Source organism: Sphaerodactylus townsendi, linkage group LG17, assembly GCF_021028975.2.
Source record: "Sphaerodactylus townsendi isolate TG3544 linkage group LG17, MPM_Stown_v2.3, whole genome shotgun sequence".
Lineage (NCBI taxonomy): Eukaryota > Metazoa > Chordata > Lepidosauria > Squamata > Sphaerodactylidae > Sphaerodactylus > Sphaerodactylus townsendi.
The window spans coordinates 12,895,506-12,908,497 of record NC_059441.1 but is presented as its reverse complement, the minus strand read 5'-3'; the positions used below and the strand labels follow the sequence as shown (position 1 = coordinate 12,908,497).

The following is a 12,992-nucleotide window of genomic DNA, read 5'->3' as shown; positions in this document are numbered from 1 at the left end:
GTTGCACGGTTGCTTCAAAGCAAAGCCACCAACTACCACCAAGCTTACTCCCGAATAATACATGCCTTGGAGCCACCCGTTTTTTCTAAACTAAAACCTCAGTGTTCAGGTTAAATTGCCATGTTGGCACTTTGCGATAAATAAGTGGGTTTTGGGTGGCAGTTTGGGCACTCGGCCTCGAAAAGGTTTGCCATCAGTGCCATATATTGTGTATGTTCACTTGCCGTTGTTTATCCGGTGATACTTTGATTCGATTTGTGGGGTTGCCTATTGCATGCAGAACAAAGCAAATCACCAGGAGATACCTGTTACACAATGCCCAGTTCAACCCTGGGTCCTGTCTAAGGCCCCTTCCGCACAAGCAGAATAATGCACTTTCAATCCACTTCCAATGCACTTTGCGGCTGGATTTCACTGTGCGGAAGAGCCAAATCCACTTGCAAACAATTGTGAAATAAATAATGCAAAGGTGTATTATTCTGCATGTGCGGAAGGGGCCTAACAGATACACACTGGGCATTCCAAAGTGTAACTTAGATCTATGGGGCCAATTCAGATTGGGACTTGAAATGGCCCTGAAAAGAGATACTGGCCCTTTCCCCACTTACCTTAAGTCCTGCGCTACTCTCCTCAAGTAGCGTGGGGTCCCCCGGCACTCCCCACTACAGGGGCGGCGACAACGCAGCCGCCCCGACGCTGCCGCTCTCGCTCCCCCTCAGCGTGCGGGGAGATGCCGCGCACTGAGAGTAGCGCGCAGCAAAGGTAAGTGGGGAAACGCCCACTATTTGCTCTGCCGGGGAAATGTGCAGATAACTCATGCAGGTTTAGTGAACAGCAACTTCCTGGGGCCAGGCCATGCCAGGAAAATGGCACAGTAGAGCAGGCTTAACACTCCCCCCCCCCCAACCCGGGTACTGAGCCCCAATGCAAATCACACACCCCTTGATGCTGGAGAATTGCAAGTTTTATCCAGTAACCCCAAGCATACATCGTAGAATCATGGGCTGATTCCGCATGGGCCCAAAACAGCAGTGTGAAAAATGGTGTGAAAATGGTGTAAAAGGGTTTAAAACGATGGCTCGTTCCGCACGTGCAGAAGAATGCACTTTCAAACTGCTTTCAGTGCTCTTTGAAGCTGTGCGGAATGGCAAAGTCCACTTGCAAACAGTTGTGAAAGTGGTTTGAAAATGCATTATTTTGCGTGTGGGGAAGGGGCCGATGTAAAAGGGTTTATACTGTTTTCACACCGTTTTCACGCCGCTGTTTTTGGGCCCATGCGGAATCAGCCATAGAGTTGGGGGAGACCTCAAGGGCCATCAAGTCCAACCCCCTGCCATGCAGGAACACACAATCAAACCACTCCTGACATATGTTCATCCAGCCTCTCTTTAAAAACCTCCCAAGGAGGAGACTCCACCACCCTCCGAGGTAGTGCATTCCACTGTCAAACAGCCCGTACTGCCAGGAGGTTTTTCCTGATATTTCGGTGGAACCTCTTTCCCTTCACCTTGAACCCATCACTCCTGGTCCTAGTCTCTGGAGCAGCAGGAAACAAGCTTGCTCCCTCACCAACATGGCATCCCTTCAAGTATCTAAACATGGCTGTCACGTCACCTCTTAACCTTCTCTTCACCAAACTGAACATCCCCAGCTCCCTAAGTCTCTCCTCGTAGGGCATGGATTCCAGACCTTCCTCAAACTCCACTGTACCTCACATTCTGCCCCCAAATCTACAGGAATGTCCCAAGCTGGCAGCCCTAGTGAAAAAACCCCTTCATGATATCCAGCTATAGCAGCAAATCCTAACATTCAGACGTGGGGGGTAGGGGAGCTGGGGCAGACAATAAAGAAACTACAGTGAAGGAAGCCAGACCGCCCCTCCCCAAAGGGTACAAATAGTCAAACTAGCTCTTCAGTCACTTTCTATATGACTGTAAATAGTCACAACCTGTGTAATACATCCCATTTCACAGAGAAACAAGAACTGTGAGGAATGGGCATCGTATAGCACAAGAACATAAGAACAAGCCAGCTGGATCAGACCAGAGTCCATCTAGTCCAGGGGTAGGGAACCTGCGGCTCTCCAGATGTTCAGGAACTACAATTCCCATCAGCCCCTGCCAGCATGGCCAATTGGCCTTCTGCGTCTGTTGCTCCCGAGCACCTGGTCTGCTCAGGCATTTGCAATCTGAGATCAAGGAGGATCAAGATTGATAGCCATAAACCGACTTCTCCTCCATAAATCTGTCCAAGCCCTTTTTAAAGCTATCCAGGTTAGTGGCCATCACCACCTCCTGTGGCAGCATATTCCAAACACCAATCACACGTTGCGTGAAGAAGTGTTTCCAATCCAAGCATTTCGGGTAAATGTACACCAGCTATGCAACTGGCTCTCCTATAAAAGTATAAATAAACTGTATACCAATCCAATAAAGATATTTTAAATACAAACCGTATAAATGTGTGTTGGAAGAGGGAAATTTGGCAGATGGCAGTTTTCCCCACCTGCACAGCCCCGGCTCTGCCTATTTCCCATTTATCTCTTAAGAAGAGAAGTTTGGATTTCTATCCCCCCCTTTCTCTCCTGCAGGAGACTCAAAGGGGCTTACAATCTCCTTGCCCTTCCCCCCTCACAACAAACACCCTGTGAGGTAAGTGGGGCTGAGAGAGCTCCGAGAAGCTGTGACTAGCCCAAGGTCACCCAGCTGGCGTGTGTGGGAGTGCACAGGCTAATCTGAACTCCCCAGATCAGCCTCCACAGCTCAGGCGGCAGAGCGGGGAATCAAACCCGGTCCCTCCAGATTAGATACACGAGCTCTTCACCTCCTACGCCACTGCTGCTTAAAGGTACAGTAAATCCCTTCTATGACCGCAGCCCCCTCACGCTGGGAGAGGCATTCAAAACCATGACGTGCCCTCGTTGGCTGATGCCGATCTGCAAAGTGTCTTCAGGATCCTGGCCGAACGAGGTTCCTTTCGGTTTGTTTCGGCTGCAGCTGGGCCCAATTGACACTCGCTCTCTTTTCCCTTGCAAAGTCTGCAAGTGGCAAATGAATATAATTGGGTGAATTGAAGGAGTAGGAGCTTTGGGCAAGGTAGACAGGCCTCCGAGAAGTCCGTGCTCTTCTGTCAGGCCCCTGGAGGCGAGGAAGATGGGGTTGTCAGTGACGTTTGGCCTGGCTTTCTACTGGGCGGTTGTGAGTGGGGTGGCTTCTTACAACCCCTGGGATTTCTCAGCCGGAAACCAAGCCATGTTGCCGGTTCAGTATGACACACTTGCATGGGAATCCTACCATTCTTGGTCCCGGGCCGATCCCTGGGCACAGATAGATATGTCTCAGGCTAGGGCGCTGTCAACCTTCACCCCGGTTTCAGCCCAGTGTGGGGAGGCACAGGTGGTGGTCGCTGTGAAGAGGGACCTCTTTGGGACCGGGAGGCTCATCCAAGCGGCAGATCTGAGCTTGGGGTCTTCCGGCTGCAAACACACCTCCCTCGACGCTGCCAAAGACGCGGTCGTCTTTGACGTGGGTCTCCACGAATGTGGCAGCACCTTGCAGGTAACTCCTTGATGTTTTTAATGCTTTCTTGGTAAATGCTGGTAGGACGAAATATAAAACTGCTAAGGCTCTGGGGAACTGGATTTGTTTCCCTGCTCCCGCACATGAAGCCTGCTGGGTGACCTTGGGCTAGTCCTAGTTCTCCTAGAATCCTCTCAGCCCCACCTGCCTCACAAGGTGTCTATTGCAAGGAGAGGAAAGGAGTTTGTAAGCCGTCTTGAGTCTCCTTACAGGAGAGAAGGGCGGGGTATAAATCCAAACTCTTCTTCAGAGCAAGAGGCAGTGATTTTTAATTGACTGTGTTTGCTATGTAAATCCAAACTGCTATCTGTAAACAGAGGATTGCCTCAGTCTACCAGTGTAGGAAAAGAAGAAGAGTTTGGATTTATACCTCCCTTTTCTCTCCTGTAAGGAGACTCAAGGTGGCTTACAAGCTTCTTTCCCTTCCTGTCCCCACAACAGACACCTTGTGAGGTAGGTGGGGCCAAGAGAGCTCCAAAGAACTGTGACTAGCCCAAGGTCACCCAACAGGAATGTAGGAGTACGGAACACACCTGGTTCACCAGATAAGCCTCCGCCACCCAGGTGGAGGAGTAGGGAATCAAACCCAGTTCTCCAGATTGGAATCCACCTGTTCGTAACCACTACACCACGCTGTCGCTTTGCTGTCTTCCGTGCAGATGACTCCAGACTCCCTGGTCTACAATATCATCCTGCACTACAAACCCACCCCGGCCAGCAACGCAGTGGTGATAAGAACCAGCCCGGTTGAAGTCCCTATTGAGTGCCACTATCCAAGGTAAGTTGTGGGGAAGGGAGGTTGACAATGCACCCGACCGTCTGCTGCCGCTGGATCTTCCATTCATTGAGATTTCTCCGTCCTAGGAAGAGCAACGTCAGCAGCAAAGCTATCCAGCCAACCTGGATCCCCTTCAGCTCGACGCTTTCTGCCGAACAGAAGCTGAGCTTCACCTTGCGGTTGATGAACGGTGAGTGGAATTCAGGTGCCCACTGACGCTTTTCGTAGCTGCCCACAAAGTGTTTTTACAAAGGCCCCTTCCGCGCGTGCAGAATAATGCACTTTCAATCCACTTTCAATGCACTTTGCAGCTGGATTTTACTGTGCGGAAGAGCACAATCCACTTGCAAACAGTTGTGAAAGTGGATTGAAAGTGCATTATTCCGCGTGTGCGGAAGGGGCCTTTTGGCTTTTGACCAGCAAGGTTTCTGATCTATCATTGGAGATTTGCTCAGTTGGACAAATATTTTACAATGTTGCTTTGGGAACAGCTGCTGCCACCTCAGCACAAGACACTTCACTGTGTGACCGAAAGGATGCCGCTTTGTGGCCGACTCCGCCTTCTGCGGCAGCCATTTTGTGGCTGGCTCCGCCTTCTGAGGCAGCCATTTTGTGGCCGGCTCCACCTTCTGAGGCAGCCATTTTGCAATTGGCCCCGCCTTCTGCAGCAGCCAATATATGACCGCATCCACCGCAGTGTGTCCAAAGGTGCCCACAGGCTCAAAAGGTTCAGGGACCTTTGGACTGGGCAATGTTGAAATCACATAACAGGCCGCCCAGCGTGGTGTGTTGATTTAGAGCAGGTGGATTCTAATCTGGAGAACCGGGTTTGATTCCCCACTCCTCCACCTGGGTGGCTTATCTGGTGAACCGGATGTGTTTCCGCACTCCTACATTCCTGCTGGGTGACCTTAGGCTAGTCACAGTTCTTGGGAACTCTCTCAGCCCCACCTACCTCACAAGGTGTCTGTTGTGAGGAGAGGAAGGGAAAGGAGCTTGTAAGCCACCTTGAGTCTCCTTACAGATGTACCCTAGAGTCTTCTAAAGCCAGGAGTGGCTCTTCGCTTAGGGGGCAGAACCAAGTGAAGGTTTGGGAGCTCACCGACTGCCATATTGGTTCACTGCCTTGACCATTACTGGGTCATTACCGGACCACTTGAGTGCCTTCCAGGTATGGTTCTATAACAGACTTTGCTTCCAGATGACTGGAGCTCTGAGAGAACTTCCAACGCGTACCAGTTGGGGGACGTCATGAACATCCAAGCGAACGTGAACGGGGAAAACCACGTAGCTCTGAGACTTTTTGTGGACAGTTGCGTGGCCACCCTGACCCCGCAGAGAGATTCCAGCCCCCAGTACGCTATCATTGACTACAACGGGTAAGGACTTTCTGGAATCTACACTGGGCTGTGTTTGTGGGATAGGAACAGTGGTGGGATTCAGCCGGTTCGCACCACTTCGGCAGAACCGGTTGTTAAAACGGTGCTTGTAAACAATCAGTTGTTAAATTCTTTGAATTTCCACCGCCGGAACCGGTTCTTAAATTATTTAAATCTCACCCCTGGATTGGAAGCGTTGTTGTTGTTTAGATGTATTCCCCGCCCTTTACAACAATCTCAGGACAAGTTATAATATTGTTGATGGCCACCTTTATCTTCCAGCTGCCTCGTTGACGGGAGGTCAGATGCCAGCTCAGTTTTCTTATCCCCGAGGGTCACGGAAGACTCGCTCCGTTTCACAGTTGACGTGTTCAGGTTTACTGCAGACCCTCGAGACTTGGTGAGACCTTGGCTTACAGTCCTTGGTCTAAGCACAGATACAAGGATAGCTAATTGCACTAGTTACCGCTGTGTTAGACTAATAGTAGCAGAGCAATATTTGAGCCCAGTAGAACCTTAAAGCTCAACAATAATTTCAGGATAAAAGATTCCGTGTGTATCTGATACAATTAGCTTTGTCTCATGAAAGATTATACCCTGGAAAAATGTACTGGTCTTTAAGAGCAGCAGTGGCATAGTGGTTAAGAGCAGGTGTACTCTAATCTGGAGGAACCAGGTTTGATTCCCCACTCTGCTGCTTGAGCTGTGGAGGCTTATCTGGGGAATTCAGATTAGCCTGTGCACTCCAACACATGCCAGCTGGGTGACCTTGGGCTAGTCACAGTTCTTCAGAGCTCTCTCAGCCCCACCTGCCTCACAGGGTGTTTGTTGTGAAGGGAGAAGGGAAAGGAGTTTGTAAGCCCCTTTGAGTCTCCTTGCAGGAGAGAAAGGGGGGATATAAATCCAAACTCTTCTTCTTCTTAAGTTGCCACTGGACTCTTAAGTTTCTTCTACTCTCCCAACCAATATTTAGGTTTTTAAATAGAATAATTCAAATGTAAACAAATCAAAACTGTGCTACCACAGATGTGTTCCGACATCTATCCTGAGTTTAGGTTAGCATATCTTAGAGACAAGTTGTATCAATGCTGGCAGGTGAAATATTCAAAACAGGTAAAATACTCCAAATGTGAGGTAGTGGAAGCTATCTGGGCCTCTTAATATATACAAAGGGAACTAGGTTTCAAATGAGAATCAGGACAGCATTGGATTGGTTTTTGTTGTGATTTTAATTCTAGTTTATATATATATATATATATAACTTGTTTCATTTTATTTAAAATTGTAAACCAGCTTGAGTTCCAGAAAGTAGAAAGGCAACCAAAAAGTATTTTAAATAAGCTGCATAGATCAGCTTTGGATTGCTTTTCTGTAACGTTCTTGTTAAGCTGTTAAAAAAAATATCCAGTACTTTCATTTGTACAGAGATTGTCTGGTACTAAAAGTTCCCAAATCTTGCTGCACCATGACTAATGGGTGTTTTAAATCTCTTGACTGCAAGATCTACTTAACTTGTCACTTGAAAGTGACCGCTGTTGACCAACTTCCCGATCCTGCGAAGAAAGCGTGCTCTTTCCACAAAGCAAGCAACGTGTGAGTAATCTGATCTTGAAAGTCTGTAAGGAAGGAAGTGGAAACACGGACACGGATTGTAGTCTTTGTATATTTCCATTCCGAGCAGCAGTGGTGTAGGAGGTTAAGAGCTTGTGTATCTAATCTGGAGGAACCGGGTTTGATTCTCCGCTCTGCCGCCTGAGCTGTGGAGGCTTATCTGGAGAATTCTGAATTGTTTTCAGTCTGTGTAAGAAACAATTATTTTAGGGTAACAAGAGTTTTCCACACACCTTGTCCATTTTCTCATTGCTGGAATAGCAGTAGTGCTATTCATTAAAAAATTGGCAAATAGTAGTATTAAAATATTGGTGGCACAAAAATTTCTTGCCTGCTGTCGTCATCATCATCATCAAATATCTATGAAGAATGGCCTGTACACTCCCACACACGCCAGCTGGGTGACCTTGGGCTAGTCACAGCTTTTCGGAGTTCTCTCAGCCCCACCCACCTCACAGGGTGTTTGTTGTGAGGGGGGATGGGGCAAGGAGATTGTCAGCCCCTTTGAGTCTCCTGCAGGAGAGAAGGGGGGGGATATAAATCCAACTCTTCTTCTTCTTCTTACAAGGTTGGCACTGAGCTTCGAGTTTCCAACAGGTTCGAAGAGTGAATGTCCACTGGTGTCCAAGGAGGCAGAGTGGGGCAGTGTTTTGTAATGGTTAGAGTTGGACTAACACCTGTGAGATGCAGGCTCAGATTCTCCACTCCAGCAGTGAACTCTGGGATAGACCTTTTCCCACCATTATGGAAGACACCATGTACAACTCACCTTCCTTGAGTCTGCCTATCACAGTGTGGCTAACTGTCCATAGCTGGTCTCCATTTGGTCCACTAACCATCATGAATCTCACAAGAAGAAGAAGAAGAAGAGTTGGATTTATAGCCCCCTTTCCTCACCTGTAAGGAAACTCAAAGGGGATATCGAAGAGATAGAAAAAGTGCAGAGAAGGGCAACAAGGATGATTGAGGGACTGGAGCACCTTCCTTATGAGGAGAGGCTGCAGCGTTTGGGACTCTTTAGTTTGGAGAGGAGACGTCTGAGGGGGGATATGATTGAAGTCTATAAAATTATGCATGGGGTAGAAAATGTTGACAGAGAGAAATTTTTCTCTCTTTCTCACAATACTAGAACCAGGGGGCATTCATTGAAAATGCTGGGGGGAAGAATTAGGACTAATAAAAGGAAACACTTCTTCACGCAACGTGTGATTGGTGTTTGGAATATGCTGCCACAGGAGGTGGGGATGGCCACTCACCTGGATAGCTTTAAAAAGGGCTTGGACAGATTTATGGAAGAGAAGTCGATCTGTGGCTACCAATCTTGATCCTCCTTGATCTCTGATAGCAAATGCCTTAGCAGACCAGGTGCTCAAGAGCAGAAGCAGCAGAAGGCCCTTGCTTTCACATCCTGCATGTGAGCTCCCAAAAGCACCTGGTGGGCCACTGTGAGTAGCAGAGAGCTGGACTAGATGGACTCTGGTCTGATCCATCAGGATAGTTCTTATGTTCTTATGGGCTTACAATCTCCTTTCCCTCCCCCTCACAACAAACACCTGTGAGGTGGGTGGGGCTGAGAGAGCTCCGAAGAACTAGCCCAAGGTCGTCCAGCTGGCATGTGTTGGAGTGCACAAGCTAATGTAGTTCACCAGATAAGCCTCCACAGCTCAAATGGCAGAGCAGGGAATCAAACCCAGTTCTCCAGTTCTCCTGCTCTTAACCACTACACCATGTACAGCAGCCACACCTTTTCCAACCCACCTTCCTTGAGTCTGTCTATCTCAGTGGCTGACTGTTCACGGGGTAGCCTCTATTTGGTCCACAATCGTGACGCTCACTTGGGGGACCTTGGGTTGGTCAGCTGGTTGAATCTACCTCAGAGTTGTGGAGGAAGAGATGGAGGAGAAACTATGCATACCACCCTGAACTCTTTGGAAGAAGAAGAGTGGGCTGTGGGCAGTGGTGGGATCCAAACATTTTAGTAACCGTTTCCCATGGTGGTGGGATTCAAACTGTGGCACAGCGCCAATGGGGCTGGGCGGGGCATGATGGGGGCGTGGCCGGGCATTCCGGGGGCGGGGCATTCCTGGGCGGGGCTGTGGCAAGGACGCAGCTGCTGCGCCGGTCCTTGGGCGGGAAACGAATGCACGCAGGCGCAGGCTGCCACGCACGCCGGTGCACCTCCTGCTAGACTGCTTCAAGTTCTGCGCGCTACTGCTGAGAGGAGGGGCGTAACGAAGGCAAAAATCATGTGGCAAAATCACCCATTAGTAACCCCCTCTCGGCACACACAAATAATTAGTCACCTACTCTCGGGAACCTGTGAGAACCTGCTGGATCCCACCTCTGGCTGTGGGGAAAGGTTTACAGGTACAGGAAAGCACCTGTTTCCGCTCTCCCCATTGGAGAAGACTGTGTACTGAATAGGGTCTCTACAAACTTAACTCTGATCTTCCCCCCTCTCTACACACTTGTATTCCAGGTGGGTCCCTGTGGAAGGGACAAGGGACATTTGTAACTGCTGTGAAAACAGGAACTGTGGACCGACTCGTGGCCAGCCGGGAAGAGTCAATCCCTGGGGCAGTTGGGCTTCCGGAAGGCGAGTTGGCAGAGATGTCGCGGCCAAACAGGGTACGTTCTCCGGGTGGCGGGAAAGAAACCCATTGACGTGGATGTAATGGTCCCTCCCCAAGTTAGCAGTTGTGGTGCTATCATCATCTCAGGCTGCAGATGTTCTTTCCGATGCAGACACGCAGAAGAAAGAAGTGGAGAGCGATGTCACAGTAGGCCCCGTCTTCATTGTGGATGCATACATGGCTTCAAAAAGATCGCTAGGCCACCAAAGTCAAGCATTGGAGGTACCTGCAGAGCACGGTATGTTGCAGTGTCAATTCTAGCAAGATTGGCTGGTTGGGGGGGCACAGGAATGGATCTAGAAATCTGGCCACAGACTTGAGACTTTGTGCTGAGATTAGAGTTGTTGTGGAAGAGGTAGGACGTGAAGATAGCAGCAGTGGCGTAGGAGGCTAAGAGCTGAAGGAACCGGGTTTGATTCCCAGCTCTACCGCCTGAGCTGTGGAGGCTTATCTGGGGAATTCAGATTAGCCTGTGCACTCCCACACACACCAGCTGGGGGACCTTGGGCTAGTCACAGCTTCTGGGAGCTCTGTCAGCCCCACCTACCTCTCAGGGTGTTTGTTGTGAAGGGGGAAGGGCAAGGAGATTGTCAGCCCCTTTGAGTCTCCTACAGGAGAGAAAGGGGGGATATAAATCCAAACTCCTCCTCCTCCTCCTCCTCTTCTTCTTCTTCTCCTCCTCCTCCTCCTCCTCCTCCTCCTCCTCCATACCCAGATGGATCAGCAAGCGTCTGTTTTCACACTTTCTCTATGGTAGCTCCCGTCCCACCTGAGAGCCACCGGGGTGTAGTGGATTAAAAGCAGGTGGGTCCTAATCTGGGTTTGATCCCGCACTCCTCCACCTGAGTGGCGGAGGCTTATCTGGTGAATCAGATGTGTTTCCGCACTCCTACATTCCCGCTGGGTGACTTTGGGCTAGTCACAGTTCTCTCTGAACTCTCTCAGCCTCGCCTACCTCACAAGGTGTCTGTTGTGGGGAGAGGAAGGGGAAGAAGAAGAAGAGTTTGGATTTATATCCCCCCTTTCTCTCCTGTAAGGAGACTCAAAGGGGCTTACAATCTCCTTGTCCTTCCCCCCCTCACAACAAACACCCTGTGAGGTAGGTGGGGCTGAGAGAGCTCCGAGAAGCTGCGACTAGCCCAAGGTCACCCAGCTGGCGTGTATGGGAGTGCACAGGCTAATCTGAATTCCCCAGATAAGTCTCCACAGCTCAGGCGGCAGAGCTGGGAATCAAACCCAGTTCCTCCAGATTAGATACATGAGCTCTTAACCTCATATGCCACTGCTACTTGTAAGCCACCTTGAGACTCCTTACAGGAGAGAAAGGTGGGGTATAAATCCAAAGTCGTCGTCTTCTTCTAGTATGGACCAACAAGATCAGGACCTAGATGGGCAGTTGTCTGTGGCAGTTATTAGTCTAGGCTTTATCCTGCTTTTTCTAGATTATCCATCCTTGTAATTCCGCGTATTGCATTGTTTACAGTTATGGCTGCTGACTCCAGCTCAGGAAATTCCTGTGGTGGTGGAGTAGGAGAGGGCAGGGTTTGGGATGGACAGCCAGGTATAATGCGTCCTCAGAATAGCCATTGTCTTCTCAGAGTAGCCATTTTCTCCTGCGCCCCCCTCTCTCTCTATTCGATTACCACCATATGCTACCCTCTTAGAGGGGAGTCCGGCCATTCCCTTTCCTTAGGGAGGCCTTTAATTAAATTGGGTTTTGGGGTGCCTGATATCTTTGTATTGACCGCTGCTTTTAATAGATTTTAATAGATTTTATTGGTTTAATAATTTTACTATTGTAATGAATATTGTTGTGCACCGCCCAGAGCCCCTCAGGGATGGGGTGGTCTACAAATTCAATAAATAAATAAATAAATAAAATAAATAAATAAACCGATGCCTGGAGATTATCTGTAGTTCTGTGAGACCTTCAAGCTCAGCAAGAGGTTGGCAACTCTATATTAAGTGAAAGTTAACATTCCTTTTAATTCTGTACCATCTTTGGCTGTCTTATGGTGGTGAAGGATGGTTTTAACTCCTTGTTTTCTTCCTGACAGGGGACTTTTCCACTACTGCGCTGCTGGTGGGGCTGGCGTTGATGTCCGTTGCTATGGTCCTGGCTCTGGCTCTCACAGTTGTCCTCTTGGCCAAGAAGCATTCAGAACACAATATCTCAACACTGTAATATTTTGATGTGAAAAAAAATAAACTACATGGAACTTGTTTGTGTCTTGTTGACTTGTCTGAGAAGAAGAAGAGTTGGATTTATATCCCCCCTTTCTCTCCTGTAAGGAGACTCAAAGGGGTTTACAATCTCCTTGCCCTTCCCCCCTCACAACAAACACCCTGTGAGGTAGGTGGGAGAGCTCTGAAGAACTGTGACTAGCCCAAGGTCACCCAGCTGGCATGTGTGGGAGTGTACAGGCTAATTTGAATTCCCCAGATAATCCTCCACAGCTCAGGCGGCAGAGCGGGGAAATCAAACCCGGTTACTGCAGATTAGAGTACACCTGCTTGTAACCACTATGCCACTGCTGAGGAAAAGTGAGTGAGAATTTTTTCTCTTTCTCACAATACTAAAACCAGGGGGCATCCATTGAAAATGCTGGGGGGAAGAATTAGGACTAATAAAAGGAAACACTTCTTCATGCAACGTGTGATTGGTGTTTGGAATGTGCTGCCACAGGAGGTGGTGATGGCCACTAACCTGGATAGCTTTAAAAGGGGCTTGGACAGATTGATGGAGGAGAAGTCGATGTATGGCTACCAATCTTGATCCTCCTTGATCTCAGATTGCAAATGCCTTAACAGACCAGGTGCTCGGGAGCAACAGCAGCAGCAGAAGGCCATTGCTTTCACATCCTGCATGTGAGCTCCCAAAGGCACCTGGTGGGCCAATGCGAGTAGCAGAGAGCTGGACTAGATGGACTCTGGTCTGATCCAGCTGGCTTGTTCTTATGTTCTTAAAGAAGCTGGTTAGGTAGACAACTTGGATTCTGCAGGTGCTTGCGAT

General features: G+C 49.1%; 1 protein-coding gene across 1 annotated transcript; it reads left to right on the top strand.

Annotated features, from left to right (window-relative positions):
• The first annotated feature begins 3,241 nt into the window (after positions 1 to 3,241).
• Positions 3,242 to 12,193, top strand: ZP3 (zona pellucida glycoprotein 3). Its single transcript, XM_048481843.1, has 9 exons — positions 3,242 to 3,557; positions 4,238 to 4,356; positions 4,443 to 4,546; positions 5,558 to 5,735; positions 6,018 to 6,135; positions 7,237 to 7,328; positions 9,826 to 9,974; positions 10,092 to 10,217; positions 12,037 to 12,193. The coding sequence occupies exons 1-9, from the start codon at positions 3,252 to 3,254 to the stop codon at positions 12,162 to 12,164; spliced, it is 1,320 nt and encodes a 439-aa protein (XP_048337800.1). The 5' UTR covers positions 3,242 to 3,251; the 3' UTR covers positions 12,165 to 12,193.
• Positions 12,194 to 12,992: the final 799 nt, after the last annotated feature.